Here is a 19,401-nt window from a genome sequence, read left to right as displayed (position 1 = left end):
ACCCCGCCTCAAAGTTTACGCTGCTGCCACTGCGATTGGTTGAAATTGTCACGCGTAAGCTAAGGGTGAAAGCTCACTGGCTCGCAAGCCTCGTCAATCAAATTCGTTTCTGGTCGCTGTTGCAGAAGCTACAGCGTTAATCACCTGGGACACGTTGACAGAGTTGTAATTTCAGGTATTTATGAAGAGCTGGTATTGGTCTGTCTGTCTGTCAGCTTAAAGATTCTTCCGTTTGTTCATAAATGTAATGAATGTTAGCGTTATGGCTGCTGCCATTATGTGTCCAGGATTCGCCTTGCCCTCCCTCAGTGAATAATACGGAAGTAAGATTATGTTTGCGCTACGTGTCGGAGCTGTAAAAAGGGCACACGGCTCATCCTTTCTTGGTTCATCTGTCACTTGTAAGACAAAACGTTAAATTTAATGTTTTAAATTGTGTATACCTACAGGCAGAATGAGCGTGGGTTTCATAGGAGCGGGCCAGCTGGCCCACGCTCTGGTGAGAGGCTTCACGGCAGCAGGTGAATTTCGAAACATACCTTTAACCATATGTGCATTAATTTCATTTCATTTGTATTCTTGATGTATGTAGATTGCAATCAGGCACCGAAATGATTTCTGGTTATTTTTTCCCCTCTTCAAGGCGTGATTGCCACGCACAAAATCACAGCCAGTTCTCCAGACACAGATCTCCCCACAGTGCAGCAACTACGGGTGCATAGTCTGTTATATTAGTGACTCTGTGTAATTATGAATATGTATTTTACCTGTCTGAAGAACTACTAAAAGAAGTCAATTTGTACAGAAATTGGGTGTAAATTTCACTACCAGCAACAAGGAGACAGTGAGCAGGACTGATGTTCTCTTCCTGGCTGTGAAGCCCCACATCATTCCTTTTGTCCTCGATGAGATTGGACCAGATATCGAAGACCGTCACCTTATTGTGTCCTGTGCTGCAGGGGTCCGAATCAGTTCCATAGAGAAGGCAAGTCATAGCCCGTCGTGTTTACATGTTGTGTGTTTTATGGTGGGAAACTTACAAACTAAACACATTTAAGCCCCCCCTTCCTATTCAAGCTGCTTGTTACACTAGTTTTTATAAGTCAATTGGTGTAAATATAGTAATTATCTACTAGTATTTGTAGTGACATGGTATGGTGCATCGTAGGAGTTGGTGTGTACCCTGCTTGTATGAACACTAGATCACTTAATTATAGTACTACTTTTAAAACATTACGGTAATGCAAATCATAAGCCAGATGAATCCAGACGCATAACTTAAAGTCTTATAAACGCTATTGATTCATATTTTTCAGTGCTCACATCGCCTATACATCTAATCTGTTTTTGCTTGCTGTATCCATCCATTATAAGAAACTTTAAACTGGTACTTTCATTCATCATCCCTTCAAATGAAGTCACTAAATTAGAGCATTGCTCCTTTTTGTAGAAGCTGCAGCAGTATCGCACTTCTCCAAAGGTCATACGTTGCATGACCAACACTCCAGTGGTAGTCCGTGAAGGGGCCACTGTCTATGCTACAGGAAGCTATGCAGATGTGGAGGATGGAAAGCTCCTGGAGCAGCTGATGGCCAGTGTCGGCTACTGCACCGAGGTGGAAGAGGACCTGATTGATGCAGTCACTGGCCTAAGCGGCAGCGGCCCTGCTTATGTGAGTCCGTTCTACCTATCAGTGTGTTTTGCAAATCTGCCATAGCTGCAGCATTTGTGAAAAACGTGCCCTCTTTCCATCATAGTAACGTTGATGATTGTGACCTTGCAGGCTTTCACTGCTGTAGATGCGCTTGCTGATGGTGGTGTGAAAATGGGCCTGAACAGGAGATTGGCTGTACGCCTCGGAGCCCAAGCACTGCTGGTATGTCCGTTATAGATGCAGTATATACTTTTTTTTTTTTTTTTTTTTTTTAGGTTTTGATCCTGGTTTGATGTTGCTGTGTTTCTGAATACCCCTAGTGCCTATGAGTTGAGTTTAAAAGAATACTGTTCAATTATGTGTGACCTGCAGCTTGTCCTGTCCCATTGTGCACATTGACACAGTCTGAATGTTCATTATCACGTGGCGTATTTTATGCAATCAATCAGTGGCGCTTCCTTTGTGTTTCTTCAAAGGGGGCTGCTCGGATGCTGTTAGACTCGGAGCAGCACCCTGGGCAGCTCAAGGACAATGTGTGTTCACCAGGGGGCGCCACAATCCACGCCCTACATGTTATGGAGAGTGGTGGCTTCCGCAGCCTGCTCATCAATGCTGTGGAGGCTTCTTGCGTTAGGACGAGGTAGGTTGGCGAGAGAGGTGTTCAACAAACAGAGAAACATTTTTGTCGTTCCTGTCATAAGACACAGAAGAAAAGCAATTCACTCAATTGCTCAAAGGGTGACAATTTTTTTTAAAAGTTTATTATTCAGACAGCAGATGGAGCTATGTATGTACAAATCATTTTAAATTGTGGCTTCTCTGGTTACATATCACCTAGTGTTGAAGTTATTACTACACTGATTTATTATGCTGTGATTAATATGTATTATCCATTCTAACTTGTATGTTTATCTTCTTTTGTTTCTGCTTTTTTTTTATATTTCAAAAAAGGGAACTTCAGTATTTGGCTGACCAGGAGAAGATTTCCCCTGCTGCCATAAAGAAGACAACTCTGGACCAAGTGCTGCAGCAACCGGGAGTCACTCCAGACGCTGTTGGAGTCAGATCTCGTGGGATCAGTATGTTCAACAGCAGCAGCAGCAGCAGCTCCAGGACCAAAAAGAAATAAAATAACCTGCCAGGTGGAGAAACTGCAAACTTGTCATATCACTGATGATCTGGCTATATGCTACAACCACTACTGCCGGGTAGTTGTTGACCTAAGTAAGTAAATCACCTAAAATATGAGGTGAGACTTAACAAGAGAAAGATTTCAAGCGATAATAGCTTCCTTTTGTAAGAAAATCTCCATTTCCGTTACCATGAAATGCTTTTTTTCTTTCTTTTATATCCCTGTTCCTGGTATTTTAGTTGACTCATGGAATAAAAATGCTCCTATCAGTTTCTTCTCTGGCTTTCTAAACCTTGTTTCTGATGATCGTGTTTCATGCCAAAGAGGTTCACTTCACAACTGTTTGTTTTTTTTCCTCGAGGTGATATCCCATTGCAGCTTGTATTGTACTTTGTACCAAAATCATGTTTTGCAATACTACAGATATTGATAAAATGCTATATTTTGTACTCCAAATGAGTGTATTTTCAAAATAGTTTATTAAATTTAGACATTTAACTAATTCTGTGGTTGTGATTTATTTGTGCCAGTGCTCACAGTGCCAGCAGTGCTGATTCTAAGTCACAACAGGAAGTATAAGAAACAATGTAACAAAGGATGCTGTATTCTTAGTTATCATTTTTTCCCCCTTGCGAGCAAAGAAAATCTTTCATGAATGGAGGCACGTGACCAAACACGATGACGTCTGGCTTCGGTACAAGAGAAAGGAATCAACAAGGAGAGCACGGGCAGGCGTTTGGAAGCGCCGTCGCTTCTGTCAGTGGAGCCGAAATTCAGCTGTGCCTCGGATGTTAGGTTTCAGACGAGCACTTTAACAGCTACAACTTCGGAGGGGCGTCGTTTTGAAGTCAGGTGGGCCCATAAAGCAAACAGAGCTGCTGCTGCTGCTGTTGTTATGCTGAGTGTGCATGCCTTCGCCTCGCCGCTGTCAAGCTGGCCGAGGCTAGCTTAGTGGGTTAGCATAGCTAGCCTCCTGGTAAAGTTAGCCTTTCTCACATCAGAAACATTTCAAACTAAAGTGCCCTGATTATCCAAGTGGTCAGCACACGTTTTGACACAGCTCGGGGGTTTATTTTGAAAGTTTACACATGAAATGCTCGGTTGTAACCGGGAACATTAGTGCTCCTACTACGGTGAGATGGCAGCTAATCTTTTACACACGCGCGCGCGAGCTGTGAATTAAACGTGTCAATCTGATTTTCATGTAGTAGAGAGCGGAGGGGGGGCTGCCAGCCAGCCATTTCGCGCTTGAGGGGTAACTCCCCCTCCCTGAGCTGTGGATTCGCTCTCGTTGCTGTATTGCTACAAATAGTAGAAAGACTGAGCACACGGGGATTTCCTCGCTTGCTTGTTTTGTAGGCGGGGAGTTGTTTGCCACTTTTTTTTTTTCACGAGCAGGCGCTGAGAGGCTGGAGACGAGAAGAGTCGTGGAATGTCAAAAACCGTGCGACCCTGTGTTAGGTCGCTTCTTTTTCCTTTCCTTTGCGTTTAAATAAATAGTTTGCGAGGGACGTGTTGGTGTCCGCTGTGCCGCTACGCTTTCTTTTGGTGGTTTGTCAACTCATGCGCTTCTTGCTGCTCAAACCTGCTGCTTCATCACCTCGTTGTGGAGGAAAAAAAGGAGCAAGCGCGAGCCGAGCCAGCGGTTTAGCGAGACCAGGTTGGTTGTGTTATTCTCTCGTAACATTTCTGTCATAGACGCGGTTGTGATTGTCAGATCTGTGTTGTTTCTTTGTGTTTTTTCTTTTTCTTTTTAATAAATGCATTGATTTTTAATCTTCCAGGAAATGCTCTCAGACCAATCGTTTCGAACTGAATTGCTTCACCTGAAGTGACAATTCATTTAACCACTAGTTAAATTGTAACAATGGCAGAGCCAAATCAAACCAGCCGCCCTTGGCTTTAATGCCACAGCCAAGCAGTTAACAACACAGCATTGTTTTATTGTCAGAGCCTGCAAACAAGTAGCGGTATTTTATATCATGCTGAATCATCACAATGATGTATTTAGACGTTCTCAGAATCCACCCCGAAATATGGCACCACCGGACAAAGGTCTGCTCGCTTGATAAGGGTCGATGTTTATCACCAAGCCACCGTTATTAGGGAGATGGATCGAAATGGTGCTGAGCTTTCCTGCAAGTCAGTCAAGCCATGAGCATCAAGTGATGACCATCATGCATTTATCAATAGCCTCATCTACATTCAGCTGAGAATGTGCATTTTTATGGCAGCACTGTCATGATGTACATCAACAAACAGGCTGCGAGTATATTTAGACTAAGTGCTTAGGTGTCAACTGCGATGTCAGATCCATTTAAAAAAAATGCACGATAAGCAGATATTATGCGTGTGTTGCTATTATATAGCCCTGCAATGAGTGGATGCTTAAACTAGGTCAGGTGTAATTATATGATGTATAGGAAGTTAAAAAAAATACACCACCCAAATCAGGGTAGTGTTTGAAACATCTCTATAAATGTAAATGTAAATGGTAAATGCCCTCGTCTTTGTTGCTGAGCAGTGATTAAATGCTATAGAGAACCAGCTTTTTTCTGTTATCATTTAATGCAGCGTAACACGTCATTTCTCTAATTTTGGGTTGGCAGATGCCTTTGTTACCCTATGTGTGACATGATGAAATTTGCTGCCTATTAGAGTGCACATTTATGGAGGGTGCAGGTAATGAATTATCCATGGAGAGTGTGTGCAATTTGAAAAGTCACCTTGGAAACTGTTGAGCCCATATAGGCAGGGCTAAACAGATAGAAGTTGCCCATTCTTGCTCAGATACCCAACTTATTTCATCATCTCTGTTCATGCGAGCAGGGCATTGAAGTGTGTTTAGCGGACAGGCCAGCCCCACATCAGAAGCCCGGCTTTGCAATAAAGCGTAATGCTCATCTCTGCCTTTCTCTGCAGGTAACAAGAACAGATGATGGTCCATATAAGAGCCCGGTGGGGCTGGCAGTGGCGTGTGGATGGAGGCAGGGAGTGGTGTAGATCGGTGCTTAGATTTATCTTTTCTTTCACTGAGGTAGCAAAGATAAAGCAAGGCTGGATACCATAGAGGTGAACTGAGTGCACAACTTATACCCAGTGGTGTTGCTCAGAATGGGCAGGCAGTGGAGGGTGGAAGAGGATATGTGAGGTTGACGAAACATGAGGCAAGACTTTACACTGCATAGAGTACAGTCTGGCCACCAACACCTCTGTATAGCCAACACAGCTGTGCCTTGGGAGTAGTTACGCCTATTCAGGACAATTTATAGCCTCCAGAAAGGAACACAAATGTGGGATTTGTCCACAAAAGTGCTGTTTAAGCTGCACAGGGCAGTGGGAATGCCCGGAAGGAAGGGAGAAAAAGATCAATATATTCTCCCCCCCCTTTTTGCAATAGGGAGGGAATGTTGGTGATGAAACCTCTTGCAAGTGTAGTGCGGATTATGATTGCTTAGCATTGCGATATGCCCGCTCCACTTCTCAAAGTAGTACTTTCATCCAGTCAGAGTGTGTTTGATGAATTTCTGTTTGGAACTTACACTTGGCATGTTCATTACTGCTCTCTGTTTGTTCATAATTTAGAATAGTCAATATTAGACAGAACATGGTGAGCATGCACACAGAGCTGTGCGCTGGCCGCTGGTTTTTCATGTAACCTACTTTTATCTTGGCTAATTCGTGTGTGGGACACATCAGCTGTAAACTGACATTAACAACAAGCGAATTTTAGTCATACCCTTGTAAGAAGCTAAGTCAAATTAAATTGGTGAGTCACTCTGCATCACTTTTATTGGATTTTCAAGAGGAACTTAACATTCTTTGCAAATGACTAATAGGTTCCTAAAAACATGTACCTCATTAAACTATGCTCTACATACAGCAGAATTTAAAATTAACAGTCTGACAGTCTTTACCTGTGTTAAGCTGACAAAATGTTACTAATCTTACTTACAAATTAAGGTCTTTATTTCTCCAATCACTCCGTGATTGTGAACACAGTTACAAATGAAAAGTGACAAAAAGAAAATCAATGCAAGCTGTCCTTGGGCAGCCTCTTTTGCGAAATACAGCAGTCATTTATATACTTCATGTCTTTTCAGATATTTATTCAGTTTTATTTAGCTCAAGCTCCTGTCCTACGCAGAGAAAACATATTTCACCATTTGTGGACAAATACGCTGGGTGCTTAGAGGATCAATTTAGCGACCTTTGCGGTATATAATAATCTTTTCAGCCAGAAGATAATTTAGAAATCTTCTTCCTCCCCTTTCTCTATTGTTAAAATTGATCATTTCTTTAAGTATCACAAGCTTTAGCTTATGTGAGAATATGTGAGGAATGTCTAAGGAGGATTACAGTAAGGAACACTGCTAGCTGTATGCGTGTTTACACTTTTAAGTTTTCATGTCTCGAAATATGTTAATTTTTTTAATGGTGAAATTGTGTTTTGTTTTTGTTTTCTTTGTGGGACAATCATTAGCTGTGAGACGCCATCAAATATCCTGTAGACAGGGCTCATCAATCACTTACCAAAATTTGAAAAGAGCGGAGGCAGTCTTATTAATAGAAATTAGAATCTTTGATATTTCCAGGTAATAACTCTGCTCTCTCGCTGCATTTGAATCAAAGCTCTCCACAGGAGAAAATGCATCCGTGTTTGTTTTCTTTCCTTCTTTTTTTTTTTTTGATGATGCTGCTGAGATCTGTTTATTTTGATGTTTGTTTGTTTTTTGTTTTTTTTTAATAGGAGAAGACTGTTTTAAATCATATCAGTGCATCAGTAGTAAGTAAAATAGCTCACATATTTGATATTCTTTTACTTGAAATGCATTGAAACGTATTGACCTGCTCTATCAATTCTGTGAGCAGCACAAAACTGTTGTGGTTGTGTTAGGTCAATGCAATATGCATTTAATATAAATTCAACCAGTGTAGTGAACCTCCTAGATATTTTGCCAGTGTGTGGGTTGCCTGCAACCCTTACTTCCTCTGCCAGTGTAAGGCTGAAGTATCAAGAGCTATTCTCTTCCTGTTTAATCAAGTCCTCCAGGCAGATACTGTGAAAGGCCAGTGAAGTCTCCACTTCTGTCCTACTGGTTATACCAACAGAGCGGCTTCAGTAGATAGCAGCTGCTGAACATGGAAATAGATTTTTTTTTTTTATGTATCAAAACATTGGTTAGTACAAACAAGTCCCTTTAAATAAACCTCCCATTATCAGTGACTTAAGAAAATATACAATCCCTTAAGGCCAGTGATTCATGTTTTCACTTTAAAAGACATGAACTGGATGCAAAAATCTGACATAAATGTGCCACATGCTATTCTTCATAGTATAGCCTACTAGCTTCTACATACGACTTTTTTTCTCGCTCTTTTCTTTTTTTTTTCCCAAGGAAACTAGGTTACATAAAATCAGTTTATTTGTATTCATCAAACTCTCCTTTCTTTGCCTAGTGTCTGCCTGGTTATCAGAAATGAGAAACGATAAGTGCCTGTGACTTTAATATCAGACAGGAAAAAATTTATTGGCAAATGTCTTTACTTTGTTGGCACAAATTTTACAAACATAGAAGGAAATTCCACATATTTGACTATGGAAATGCAGTATTACCTTGAAGCCATTGTGCTGTATTAACATGATTTTTTTTCTTTTTTTCCACATAAAATTTGGTCCTACTAAGAATCTAATTGGAGGGAACATAACAGATTTTTCCCTTCTTTAGATATACAGCAGGTACCAATTCTTTCTTACGTCTTTTTTCTCTCTCACATCTTTAATAACAGTATGTGTGAAAACTAAACCTCCAAAGCAGAGTCACTTAATCCTTATCCAATAATTTAGTGACTTAATGATTTAGTCATTTATATCATTGCGGATTTATTTAATTTTTTGTGTGGTTTGATGTTTTTTGGTTATCAGTGCTTCCTTTTTTTAATAAAGGTCAAATTCAGGATGCTTCTGTTTATCTAATAAGACAGTATTTGCCAACCAGAGCAGTGTGAGGATGATGTACAGACATGGTCACGAATTAACATCCCCCCATGCACCAAATGTAGGTGGATTTTCTATTTTGGTGAGTAAATCTTAGTGGACAGTCCCCCACGGTGGCATTTTTCATTCTTTTCTTTTTTTTTTTCTTTTTTCTCCAAACCAAAATTAAAGCGATGCTTAGGGTCTCTCCTGTGTTTTGGGATCACTCATATGCTTCTGTCTTCCTCCCTCTCTGTCAAAGTTTGACACTTACACACACACACCCACACACAGCTTTTTTCCCCCACCAGTATTCCACAAAGACCTGACCCTGACATTTTTGTATAACCCTAACTATCTAACCAATCGTCTCATCATAACTCAGAATAAGGCTGGGCTTTGCAGTCTTTTTTGAACAGGAGCCTAAATTCTTAGATTCATGCAAAAGACGAAGCATTAGAAAGCGATTACATTGTTGAGGAGATTGATGTGAAAAGTTTAGAATTTTTTTTTACTATTCATGCTTGACTTGATTAGCCCCTGATAAATATATTAAATGTTTGTCACTTGACGCTGCGTCTCAACAAAATATTTAGAAACGCGTATAGAATATATGAACGAAGGTCGATTTATTATTTTAGCAGATTAAAAGCACACTTGGTCAGTGAGTTAAAGTAAATTTCAGACACTGTTAACAGATTTTTGCAGGAGCAGTTTAACCCTACGCTCTAGGGGTCAGTTAATACGGGAAGCTGGCAATTTTGGTTAGTTGCTATTTCAGCATTGCCCAGAACGTCTGCTGGTCAAAAGCACTGGCTTAGTATTTCCCCTCTACTACAAGCATATCACATTTCCCTCTGAAAGCTGCTGAATGATTTCCCCTCTCCCTCTTTTTGTCACTCTTATTTCACGCTCTGAATACTTAGTAGTTAATAGCTTCCCTCCCCTCTTCCCGTCGTACCTTTCTCAGACGCACTCGCACACTGTTTTCTGCACACACAAGTTCATACCACTCTTCCAGTATCTCTTCCAGAGCTATCAGAGGAGTCTGATTTTTAATTTGCAGTTAAATGGCGCCCGACACATGCAGCTTGCTTGATAATTGACTTAGCTCAGCTGACGGGAGGAATGATTAGATCTGAATATCTAGGCGATCTTTTCAACTCTCTTAGAAGTGAGGGAGTAAGAGCAGAGGCTCTGATTAGGCATAAAGTCTTGAGATTGGCTGTACAGCGTGAAAATGTTGGCTCACTGCATTAAATATGTCAACCTGGAAAGAGTAAGTGGAAAATAATAAAGCCCAATCATAGAAAAGGACTGACATTTCTTTTATTTTCAGGCACTTACCATGTGCTTTTCAGTTTCTTTATCATTGCCATCATTCTGTTTCCTGGAAGGTCTGTGACAATGGACTGAGAGGCTATAGGTCTTATACATTATTGATCAGGGAAACTGAATAGCTGATTGTACTGACTTTACAGCAAGCACTCTCCTTTTGTTGTTTAGCTAATCATCAAAGATATCCAGAATTTGCAAAGACAATGAATTGAAAATGGTGCTAAACATTCTATCACCCTTCTGTCGGGCCTAATTTACATCTGGGCCACAGCTCTAGTTATTCAGTCTTGTACAAACTGTGCAAATTTTCTTTACAAGTCCACACTGGTTTTAGAAAGGAAAAGAAATTAAATTGGGCATACGATCAAAATGAGCCACATCGTGGTCTCTTGGAGTGAAAATTGTTGAAATGTATTGTTTGGTGTGAGATGAAATTCAGCTGTTAGTTTCACAGAGCTCTGTTGCCATTGTTGGATGCTGCTTGTGTTTTGTTTTTTTCCCCCCCTGAACACAGTCTTTCATCAGCATGCACCTCCACCGTCTACTTTTATTCACTTCATTAGCAAGCTGCCAGTGCCCAGTGCTCGGACGCTTCTTTTCAAGAATTGATCATGACAAGTTAAATTTGTATGTGCTTGTGTGGTTTTGGTGATCTGTCACTGTGCGATGCATGTGCATGTGATTAGTTGCGTGATGTGCCATCCACTGTCCTGTCTCAGCAAACCCTGTACCCTGTTAGTCCTTCCCCAGCCGTGTTTAGTATTCAGAGAGCAGGCGCTGTCGTAATCTGGATTCCGAGGCAGGTTGCTGGGGTTTTTTGTTTGCTCTTATGGCCCTGATAATCTTGTTACACTGCTGTCAAGTGGAGCTGGCCCTCCCTGCAGCCCTGAACCACCATGTGTGCCACCTCCGGTACCAGAAATACACCCCCACCCCCTCCCCATCCCCAACAGCCCACCGCCATTTTGAGACAGCCGTTGATGGAAGAGCCTTGGATGTATCCTTGAAGAATCACCTCCTGAGCATCTTTATTCAGCCTCCCCCCGTCTCCCACCCCCACCTTAGGCGGCGAACGACAGTAATAAATATTCATCTGGGGGATGCAGTGTGTCGAAGCTGTAGCCTCGACTCCCCCTCAACAAAGAGTCCCCTGGCTAATGGTGTCCATCCTTGGCATCTCCCCTGGAGAGATCCTGCAGAGGGGACGAGATCATTAAAGGATGCCACAGGCTGAGGGCCGGACCTATCATGTCACATCAGCATTTATCGCACTAGAGTTGTTGGGGGTTTTTTTTGTTTGTTTTTGTTTTTCTTGTAAACCCCCTTTCCCTTCTTCAGAGTCAACCTAAGCCGACCCTACCTCTGCAAGCTGCACTGCATTGCTTCAGATGAACAAAGACCGCATTTGAAGGTTGGATGGGTTGCTCTCGTTGTGTTAGTTCAACTTCACAACTTCCTAATTGGCACCTTGGTTTTGGTCCTTGCTGAGATCAGGATTTATTTTTTTCTCTCAACCTGTTCTTCTCAAGCTCCTCTAAATTTGTCGACCCTGCATTTTACATAAGGCTTCTCTCTGTTTTTCTGTCTCTCTTTTTCTTTCTCTCTCTTTGTGTCTCTCTCTCGCTCTCTGTCTTTCTCTCTGTCTCTTTCTTTTTCTCTCTAACACATTCTCTTTCTCTCTGTGACCACACTCAGCGTTTTCTATTTCCTGTGGGTGTGATGTCTCTCCTCCACAAGCAATCAGCTCTGATTTGTCAGCGTTCTTCCAGGCGATTCATAAAAATTCAGCAAGCATCTACAAAAGACGTCTATGTCCCTGCACTTGCTCCCTACCTCCGATGCCCCCGCACTCTAAGCTGCAGCTTTCGCCTCCCGCTCCTTCGGCTAGAAACACAAAAGACGTGAAATCATTAATAGGAGCTAATATATTAGTGCAAGGAAGACATCAGTGTCTTTTGTTTTTAAATTGTGACTATGTCTTTGTCAAATGCAAGGGCATTCTCCAACAGATCAGTGCACCAAGTCTGAAATTTCCCTGTCATTCTTTATGGGAAATTATAGGTGTGTTTTCCTTTCTTTGCCTGTGTTTCTGTGTTTGTGTGAGCATGCCTCTTTGTCTCTGTGAGGTATGACAAGCCTGGTAGTGGAAGGGAGCAGCTGTGCATTGGACCTTGTCTGTGTTGTTCTGCCATGCCCTGTCATTGGTAGCCGTCTGTTGGCAGCAGCCTGTGCTGGAGGCTTGCAGCCTGGGTGAAGTCTTTCCACAGTGTCATATGGTGAGCTTTCAATGTGCCAAACCATGCCTACTATGTTACCCTACACAGATGTGTGACAGAATACGCCCCCTCAACTTGGACAGTGTGCCATCTTTCTGCATTTTCAAGATTCCAACTGGTTTTTGAACAATGTTGGGTCTAGGCTACTGAGGGGAAAATGATAGGCTTAATATGAAATTTGGAAGATGCAACCTTTTTTTTCCTAGTCTCATCCCAGTAGCTATTAGTGTAGTACTTTCCTGTCTATTTGTCCATTATCTGTGCATCATCAGGCAGACCATTATCCCATTATGTTTTGCATCTGTGGTCCAAATGCTTACTGGAAATGAGTCACCACAAAGGCCAGTGAAAGGTACGTGTTACTATCAGACAGCTATTCATAGCCAGCCCATCAGGGATGAAAGTATCACATTTGAAAAGTCCTGTGCAGAGCGTGAAAAGCTTTTTATATGGGCATCTGCAGCGCAGAGAAACATTTCTGTTTTTATAAGAAGCCAGAGTACTTTTTTTTTTTTTTTTTTACTTTTTTTTTTTGAAGTGAAAGCATCAAGAATTCAAGTCACAGTCTGACCTTATGTTATGTCCCCAGCCTGTGTGATAGTGTCGTATTCAGGTCATTTTTAACAAGCGGCTGTCTCTCCCTGTTTGGCTCAGGTGACCGGTCCACCTGTAGCACCCTTTTGTTGCCATGGAAATATCCTGGCCATCTTAGTGCACTTTGGAGCTCCGACTCATCTGTTTTTCTTTTCTTCCCTCACTGAGCTTCTGTGCAGACGACATGAATTTCCCTGATGACTAGCTTAATGTGCACGCATGCTGCAAACTTCTGCACACGCTGACAGTAATTCTTTTTTACATTCTTTTGTTCAGATGCTTTCTTTCCTGTTTTGATGTGTTAAAAAAAAGTTCTAAGAGCTAGCATTTGTTTATGTGCTCAGTATAAACACACACTGCTGGGTTGTGTAAATCAGCTTACCGAGGCAATGTGCTGGCTGGGCTGGGCTGACTGTGGTGGGTGTCTGTGTTGCTGACACAGCATTTACTGTGTGTGGTGTAAAGCACTCAGGGCCACAGCTGTGTGTGTGTGTGTGTGTGTGTGTGTGTGTGTGTGTGTGTGTGTGTGTGTGTGTGTGTGTGTGTGTGTGTGTGTGTGTGTGTGTGTGTGTGTGTGTGTGTGTGTGTGTGAGAGAGAGAGAGAGAGAGAGGACATACTTATCCTGTGACAGAGCTCGCACGATGGAATTCACCTGACCTTCTGTCTGTCTTAATACCAGTAGGCTGGACTTCTCACCGACGCAGCTTCTCTTGGTGGTTCCCTCAGTGCAGACATGACAGAAGAAACTGCAGTGCAGCCCTGTTGTTCTGGAGGGCTCTGCAGTAGTTACAGTGGGTTGCTTTTTCATTGATTTATAGGATTATAGTTGGACACAGGCCAAATCTAGACAGGTGTGACTGTCTAGACTGGATAGCTTAAAATCTGCCCCATGTACTTTTGTGAATGTGTGGTGTTTGAGGATGGATGCGCTGTAGAAAGGCCCAGATCTGTTCTGTTTTGAAATGTGCCTATGGTACTTGTACTTGTGTTGTTTTGGGGTTTGCTTTCCAAGAAATAATTTTGGAATTGCTGCCAACCAATTAAATGTCATCTGGAAATGCATACCGCAAAGTTATTTGTTCTTGTCATAAGTGCACGAACAGTCCAGGTACCAGTTTTTCCAATTACTTAGAAGGAAGTCTGAAGTCCTTGACCCACTTTGTATTTTGTGTATTTAGTCATGTGGTTTCTATTTTTGTTTTTGCTGTTGTTGTTATCAGAAAATACTTCAATGTGTATTTTGCAGAAAAAAATTAAGTTTCTTTTCTAGTACTCTTGTTTCATATATTGTCTTTTCTTTTCACAGATCAACCGGTAGTACAGGTGGACGCTGCTCTCGTGGCATGACTACCACAAACAAGGGAAACAAGGCCTTAAAGGTAACCTGTGTGGCCAAATGTCTGTGTGTGTGTGTATATATAAGATTTTATTTTTTTAATAAAAGGATCAGCACTAACTAATTTCCACGCACAGGTGAAGCGGGAGCCGGGGGAAAATGGCACCAGCCTAACAGATGACGAGCTGGTGACCATGTCGGTGCGGGAGCTGAACCAGCATTTACGGGGGATGTCAAAGGAAGAAATCCTGCAGCTGAAACAGCGGCGACGTACCCTGAAGAACCGGGGCTATGCCGCAAGCTGCCGAGTAAAGCGTGTCACCCAGAAGGAGGAGCTCGAAAAACAAAAGGCTCAGCTGCAGCAGGAAGTGGACAAGCTGGCTACAGAGAATGCCAGCATGAAGGTGGAGCTGGATGCTCTGCGTTCAAAGTACGAGGCCCTCCAGAGCTTTGCCAGGACTGTGGCCCGCAACCCTGTCACCTCAGCAAGGGGACCTATGGCTTCTGTCATAGGTCCCCTCATCCCCGGTAAAGTAGCTGCCACCAGCGTCATCACCATCGTCAAATCCAAAACGGAGGCTAGGTCGTAGTAGCAGAAAGGGCAGAAGAAAGATGTTTAAGGCTAAACTAGTCAGTGCATTGTAACATGGCACAGGAATGCCTGTGTGAGTTCTCAGTTTTAACCGTGGAGCTAACACTAAAAATATGCTTTCCAAATTCACTCTTACAGAACAACACACCAGTCTGTTTTTTTTTTTAACAGGCCTGTCACCAGGGTAATAAAAATCAAACTTTAGAATTTAGGACGATACAGTTGTCCCATAAACAAAGGAGAAATATTGCAATATTGAAACATTTAGAAAGTGGAAAATTGAAGAAGACTGCATCAAGTTTGCTTGTTTTGATTGAGATTTTTATGTCAGTTTTCCTAAAATCTGGCTCTTAAGTCTCTTCCGTCCTAAGAACTAGCATTGGTACAGTTTCACAGGTGGTCAAAACCAGTAAGAAAATAAATTGGATCCATTATTCCTCACAAGATCCACAGTACAGAGTGGGAGGAGGAAAAGCCAGCACATATCTCACTAAGAAGCCCTTTGCTTGTTATTATGCACTGACTTAAATTGGGATAACTGACAACTGGTCACAGACTCTTGGTCTTAATGCTACAGATGTCTTTGAAACAACCTGACAAACCCCAAACTCATAAATTAGTCCAATTTGTGATTCTGTTGGTCGTCTGTTGAGAATATAAGCATGCAATGATGCTCCCAAACATAGCATTCATTTCTGTTTATGGATCTGCGACAGGCTTCCGTGAACTTGTCATTTTCAAAATGACTGGTAGATGCAATAATAATATATATGTATGCACTGAAAATACAAAGAGGTCTTGCATATTTAGGTGGAAACGTTAAAAAAGATCAGCAGCACTTAATGATGTTGTTCCAGAGCTGAGTGCCATTCCAATATGACAAGATTCTTCTACAATATCTGAAAACCTGAATGTTATTACAGTAATATCCTCATGTTTTGTGGGGACGGTGAAATCCACAAACATTTTGAAACTTAATTTTTGCTCATAGAAGTAATATGTTGATTTTGTTTAAAAGATATATATTGCGTTTTTTTGTAATTACTTGTTGACAGGGCCGTCAGATATTTCCAAAAGAAAATCTTTACACGAGCTTTACTGTTTGAATTGTTAAGGTGTAGAAAACTTTGTCTAAAGTTGACGTCTTGGTTTTTATTACTAGGTAGATTACCTTCCATTGTTTATAGAAATACAGAAAAAGAAAACGTAAAAAAAAAATCCTGTGACATCTTTTTTGCAATTGTACCGAAAGTGGCTTACTATTAAAGTCTGATAGCTTTTTCTAGTGACTAGGCGCGTACTGTGGGGTAGCGCGTGATGTGATGTGTAAGTGACAAGTTGGCAGTGTCGTTCACTGTATAGATGTCAATGCTGTGCTATTTAAAACAAATCTGTAGAGCTAAACTAGATGGTGTAAACAAGGTCAATTGTCTTTGTGCGTATTGGCATCTGTGATATCCTCCGCTTCCTTGGTGTTAGTTACAAATCATATTGTCATTACGAGTTTACCACATTGAGCCACGAATGACAGAATTTGATGAAACGGCATTAGTGAACATGAAGTCAAAAGACTTTTTGAAGCATAAAGTAATAACTGAATAATGGTTGCATCTAGTGCTGGATGCCCTCTAAAAACATCCTCTGTAACCGGGAAGTAAAGGATTTTATTATTATTATTATTCCAGCAACATCATTGGTGTAAATTACATTGCAGGGATAGAGTGCCCTTAAAAGCTATCTTTTAGAATTTACCTGTGGGCGTGCGGTTATCCTGCAAATGTTGTTGACAAACCTTGCACCTTGTCACGCTAGTAAAAATAAGATGCTGCAAGGTTAACCTCAAAGAGGTATAGCATCACTCTTCTAAATCTACCCACTGGTCTTCAGATTGTCTGATTAAAAGCAGAAGGGTTTGGCTGAAGGTTTGTATGCACTAAGCTCCTGCTTGTTTTGCTCAGGACAAAACAGGTCACTTAAAATGAACAAACAATTCTAGATGAGAGGCAAGAAGGCGGGGATGGCAGCTCTGTTCTTTTTCTGTTTGTTTTTTTCCTCCTTTTTTTCTAATAAGCATGTCATAAAGGGCTTCAATCCACACTCAGAAAGAGGCACAGTGCGACTATGTAGAATTACAATCAACAGCTGCCAGCGAGAGCTCCTTCTGTGCCAAGTGTTGCATCACTCTGCTGGTCCTCTAAAAGGAATTTAACACTGAAGCAGGTCTACACCTCAAGGTGAAAGTAGGTGTTTAATGACATTAACAGAATGCACTTCATCCAGATCTCCCTCTCCTGCTGGTCAGAACGTCTTAAAGTGTCGGCTGAGGTGTTAATCTGCAGCCGCTCGCAGACGATACGCCTCAGTGAAACTGCCCGAGATCTGAGTGCTGGTAATACTGTCCGTATCCTAGCCTCACTTTGTCAACATGCTTAGCTATCTGCATTGACTGGTTAACTGTGGGATAAAATATATATTACCTGACTCTCGACATAGCCCAGTATCAATGTTGGCGTCCTTATTGCTGTGGCAGTCTTGTGGAGTGAATCTTTTTTCGTGTCAAGTGTCTTTAAGGTGTTCGAGTGGCACTGTTGACCAATCTCTCGATCTCCTCTGGGGATGATTCTCTTTCTCTCACATACAGCTGTATAGTATGTAGCTACAGTAGGTATTAATGACCATTGTGAAAAAGTGACCCTTAATATGCAACTCAGTGGAAAGGTGTGAAAGAGTAGATGTAAGAGTAATCAATATTGTCAGAGTTTAGGTCTGTTCTTTAATCATTCTTGATGTTTTGTAGATTTTTATTTATTTATGTTTTTTCGCATCCCTCTGTGGGAGAGCAACTGGCCCTTGGTTAAAGCCGCTAACAAAGCTGTCAATGTTTTTAAAGGAATCGTGACAGCTGCACTCAAGCCTTACTCAGTTACTCTGGTCTTCAATCACCTGAATACAAATCCATTAATTAAACTTGGATCTTAACTGAAATGAACTGCTATTATTTAGATATTTATGCACTAAATAATGTTGATGCTACGATGGATTCTGCCACAAGGGCCACTTGCAATATTTTTTTTTTTTTCCCTCCGTGTGTGTGTGTGTGTGCGTGTGTGTGCGCGTTTGTGTACGGTTGAAGTTCCTCTGCTGCTACACCAGTCGTTAATGCTCATTGTTTTGCTGTAGCATCATCCACAACGTTTCTGTTCTCATTATGTGTCGTGCGTGTGAATTTGAAATTGATCTTAACACTGTAATTTGTTCTGCAGATTTCCTTTTTAATTAGTTTTTGACTTTTTCTTGTTTTGTTTTTTTTGTTTGTTTGTTTTTTGTATTTGTTTGAGCAACATGTTAGAGGATAAATAGCAGCACTTGTGTGGCAGTTGATTTTTAATAGCTCTCAAGACATTGGCTTTTTTCATGAAGTTATGCTTTGTAAATGGTTGACTGTGCAGGTTTTTTTCCCCTCTTCTCTATGGAGTGGGTCTGTGTTTCAAAGGTATACAAATCTGACTAAAGCGAGTAATACAAAGTTAATAATCTGTTTTGTTATTTTTCTGTATGGGTTGTAATAAAATATTGCAGTACTTTGTATGAAAACAGACAATAGTTAATTGTAACTATTTATAAATTAAATTATTGTACTTTTGCAATCTGTAGATAAGTACTATGTATTCATATATACAGTAACAACTGTGGATTTAAATGTGATTCTCTGAGGTGTCTAAGTTATTGATGTATATATTGTATGTTTGTTGATACAGCTTACTTTATTTTCTATAAGACCAATAAAATGTTTTGGAAAAGGGTTTTCAGCACTACTACTCTGTCATTTAAGGCGTTTAAAAAGTGTCGAAATTAGGTTTTGTCATATTCTGTGGCGTCATTGACCCAGTTTGATACTTTTAAAAATAAACTGGCGGGGAAGGCTTTTTGCCATCCAGGGTGGGTTTTAGAAGACAGCGATCATTTAGATGGCACAATTTCTTTTTCTGTGATCCAAAAAAAGCCGTTGGGCGACCCACTTTGGCTAACCTCGGTGGACATATTTTTGGCCCGACACGAGTAAAACATTAGAGTCATGAAGGATGTCTAGGTGTGCTTGTCCTAGATTAGGAGGAGTAGTGAGTTAGTCATCTCAGCTCCCTATGGAGCTTCTAAATCCCCCCCCCACCCCTACCCCTCGTCTCAGTGCACCTCATCAAACATCAGCCTCCTCAGCAGCGCTTCAACCCCCGCGCAGTCAAAATGCATCTCATGAGAGAACATTCAAAGACAAAGAGACAGATGGCTGAAGACAAACTACATCTTGCCACACCATCCTGCAGGGCATGTGTAAACCCCAGTGCCTGTATTGTTCTTTAGTTCTTTTAAATGGAGGAGGCTTCTACAGGTCTGCGTGACCTGTGCATTAAAACAGGCTCCTCTCCCCTCCTTGGATGCCTGCCCCAGACAAGCATACGGCCTCTGAAGAGTTGATTAATTTGGCAGGATGGGCTAAGGTGAG

At 41.4% G+C, this 19,401-nt stretch overlaps 2 protein-coding genes across 5 annotated transcripts; both read left to right on the top strand.

Moving 5' to 3' along the window:
• Positions 1–47: 47 nt before the first annotated feature.
• Positions 48–3,288, top strand: pycr1a (pyrroline-5-carboxylate reductase 1a). Of its 2 annotated transcripts, none has more exons than XM_085271281.1 (8): positions 48–175; positions 450–521; positions 644–714; positions 806–985; positions 1,451–1,672; positions 1,784–1,876; positions 2,131–2,294; positions 2,606–3,288. In XM_085271281.1, the coding sequence occupies exons 2-8, from the start codon at positions 455–457 to the stop codon at positions 2,781–2,783; spliced, it is 975 nt and encodes a 324-aa protein (XP_085127407.1). In that variant the 5' UTR covers positions 48–175; positions 450–454; the 3' UTR covers positions 2,784–3,288. The 2 variants fall into 2 exon arrangements, with proteins under 2 accessions (XP_085127407.1, XP_085127408.1); XM_085271282.1 differs by having other exon boundaries at positions 108–323.
• Positions 3,289–3,467: 179 nt separating this feature from the next.
• Positions 3,468–18,703, top strand: LOC146576200 (transcription factor MafG). Of its 3 annotated transcripts, none has more exons than XM_085271276.1 (3): positions 3,468–3,638; positions 14,279–14,351; positions 14,446–18,703. In XM_085271276.1, exons 2-3 carry the CDS (start codon positions 14,316–14,318, stop codon positions 14,896–14,898), a joined length of 489 nt encoding a protein of 162 aa, XP_085127402.1. In that variant the 5' UTR covers positions 3,468–3,638; positions 14,279–14,315; the 3' UTR covers positions 14,899–18,703. The 3 variants fall into 3 exon arrangements, with proteins under 3 accessions (XP_085127402.1, XP_085127403.1, XP_085127404.1); XM_085271277.1 differs by lacking the exon at positions 3,468–3,638 and adding an exon at positions 3,645–4,446; XM_085271278.1 differs by lacking the exon at positions 3,468–3,638 and adding an exon at positions 12,779–13,763.
• Positions 18,704–19,401: the final 698 nt, after the last annotated feature.

This window comes from Mchenga conophoros, linkage group LG4, assembly GCF_057382185.1.
Source record: "Mchenga conophoros isolate Kocher_MC1m ecotype Shallow Benthic linkage group LG4, M_conophoros_male_GT1.1, whole genome shotgun sequence".
In the NCBI taxonomy this organism is placed as follows: Eukaryota; Metazoa; Chordata; class Actinopteri; order Cichliformes; family Cichlidae; genus Mchenga; species Mchenga conophoros.
The sequence above is the reverse complement of the archived record's forward strand: the minus strand, read 5'-3'. Positions and strand labels throughout refer to the sequence as shown.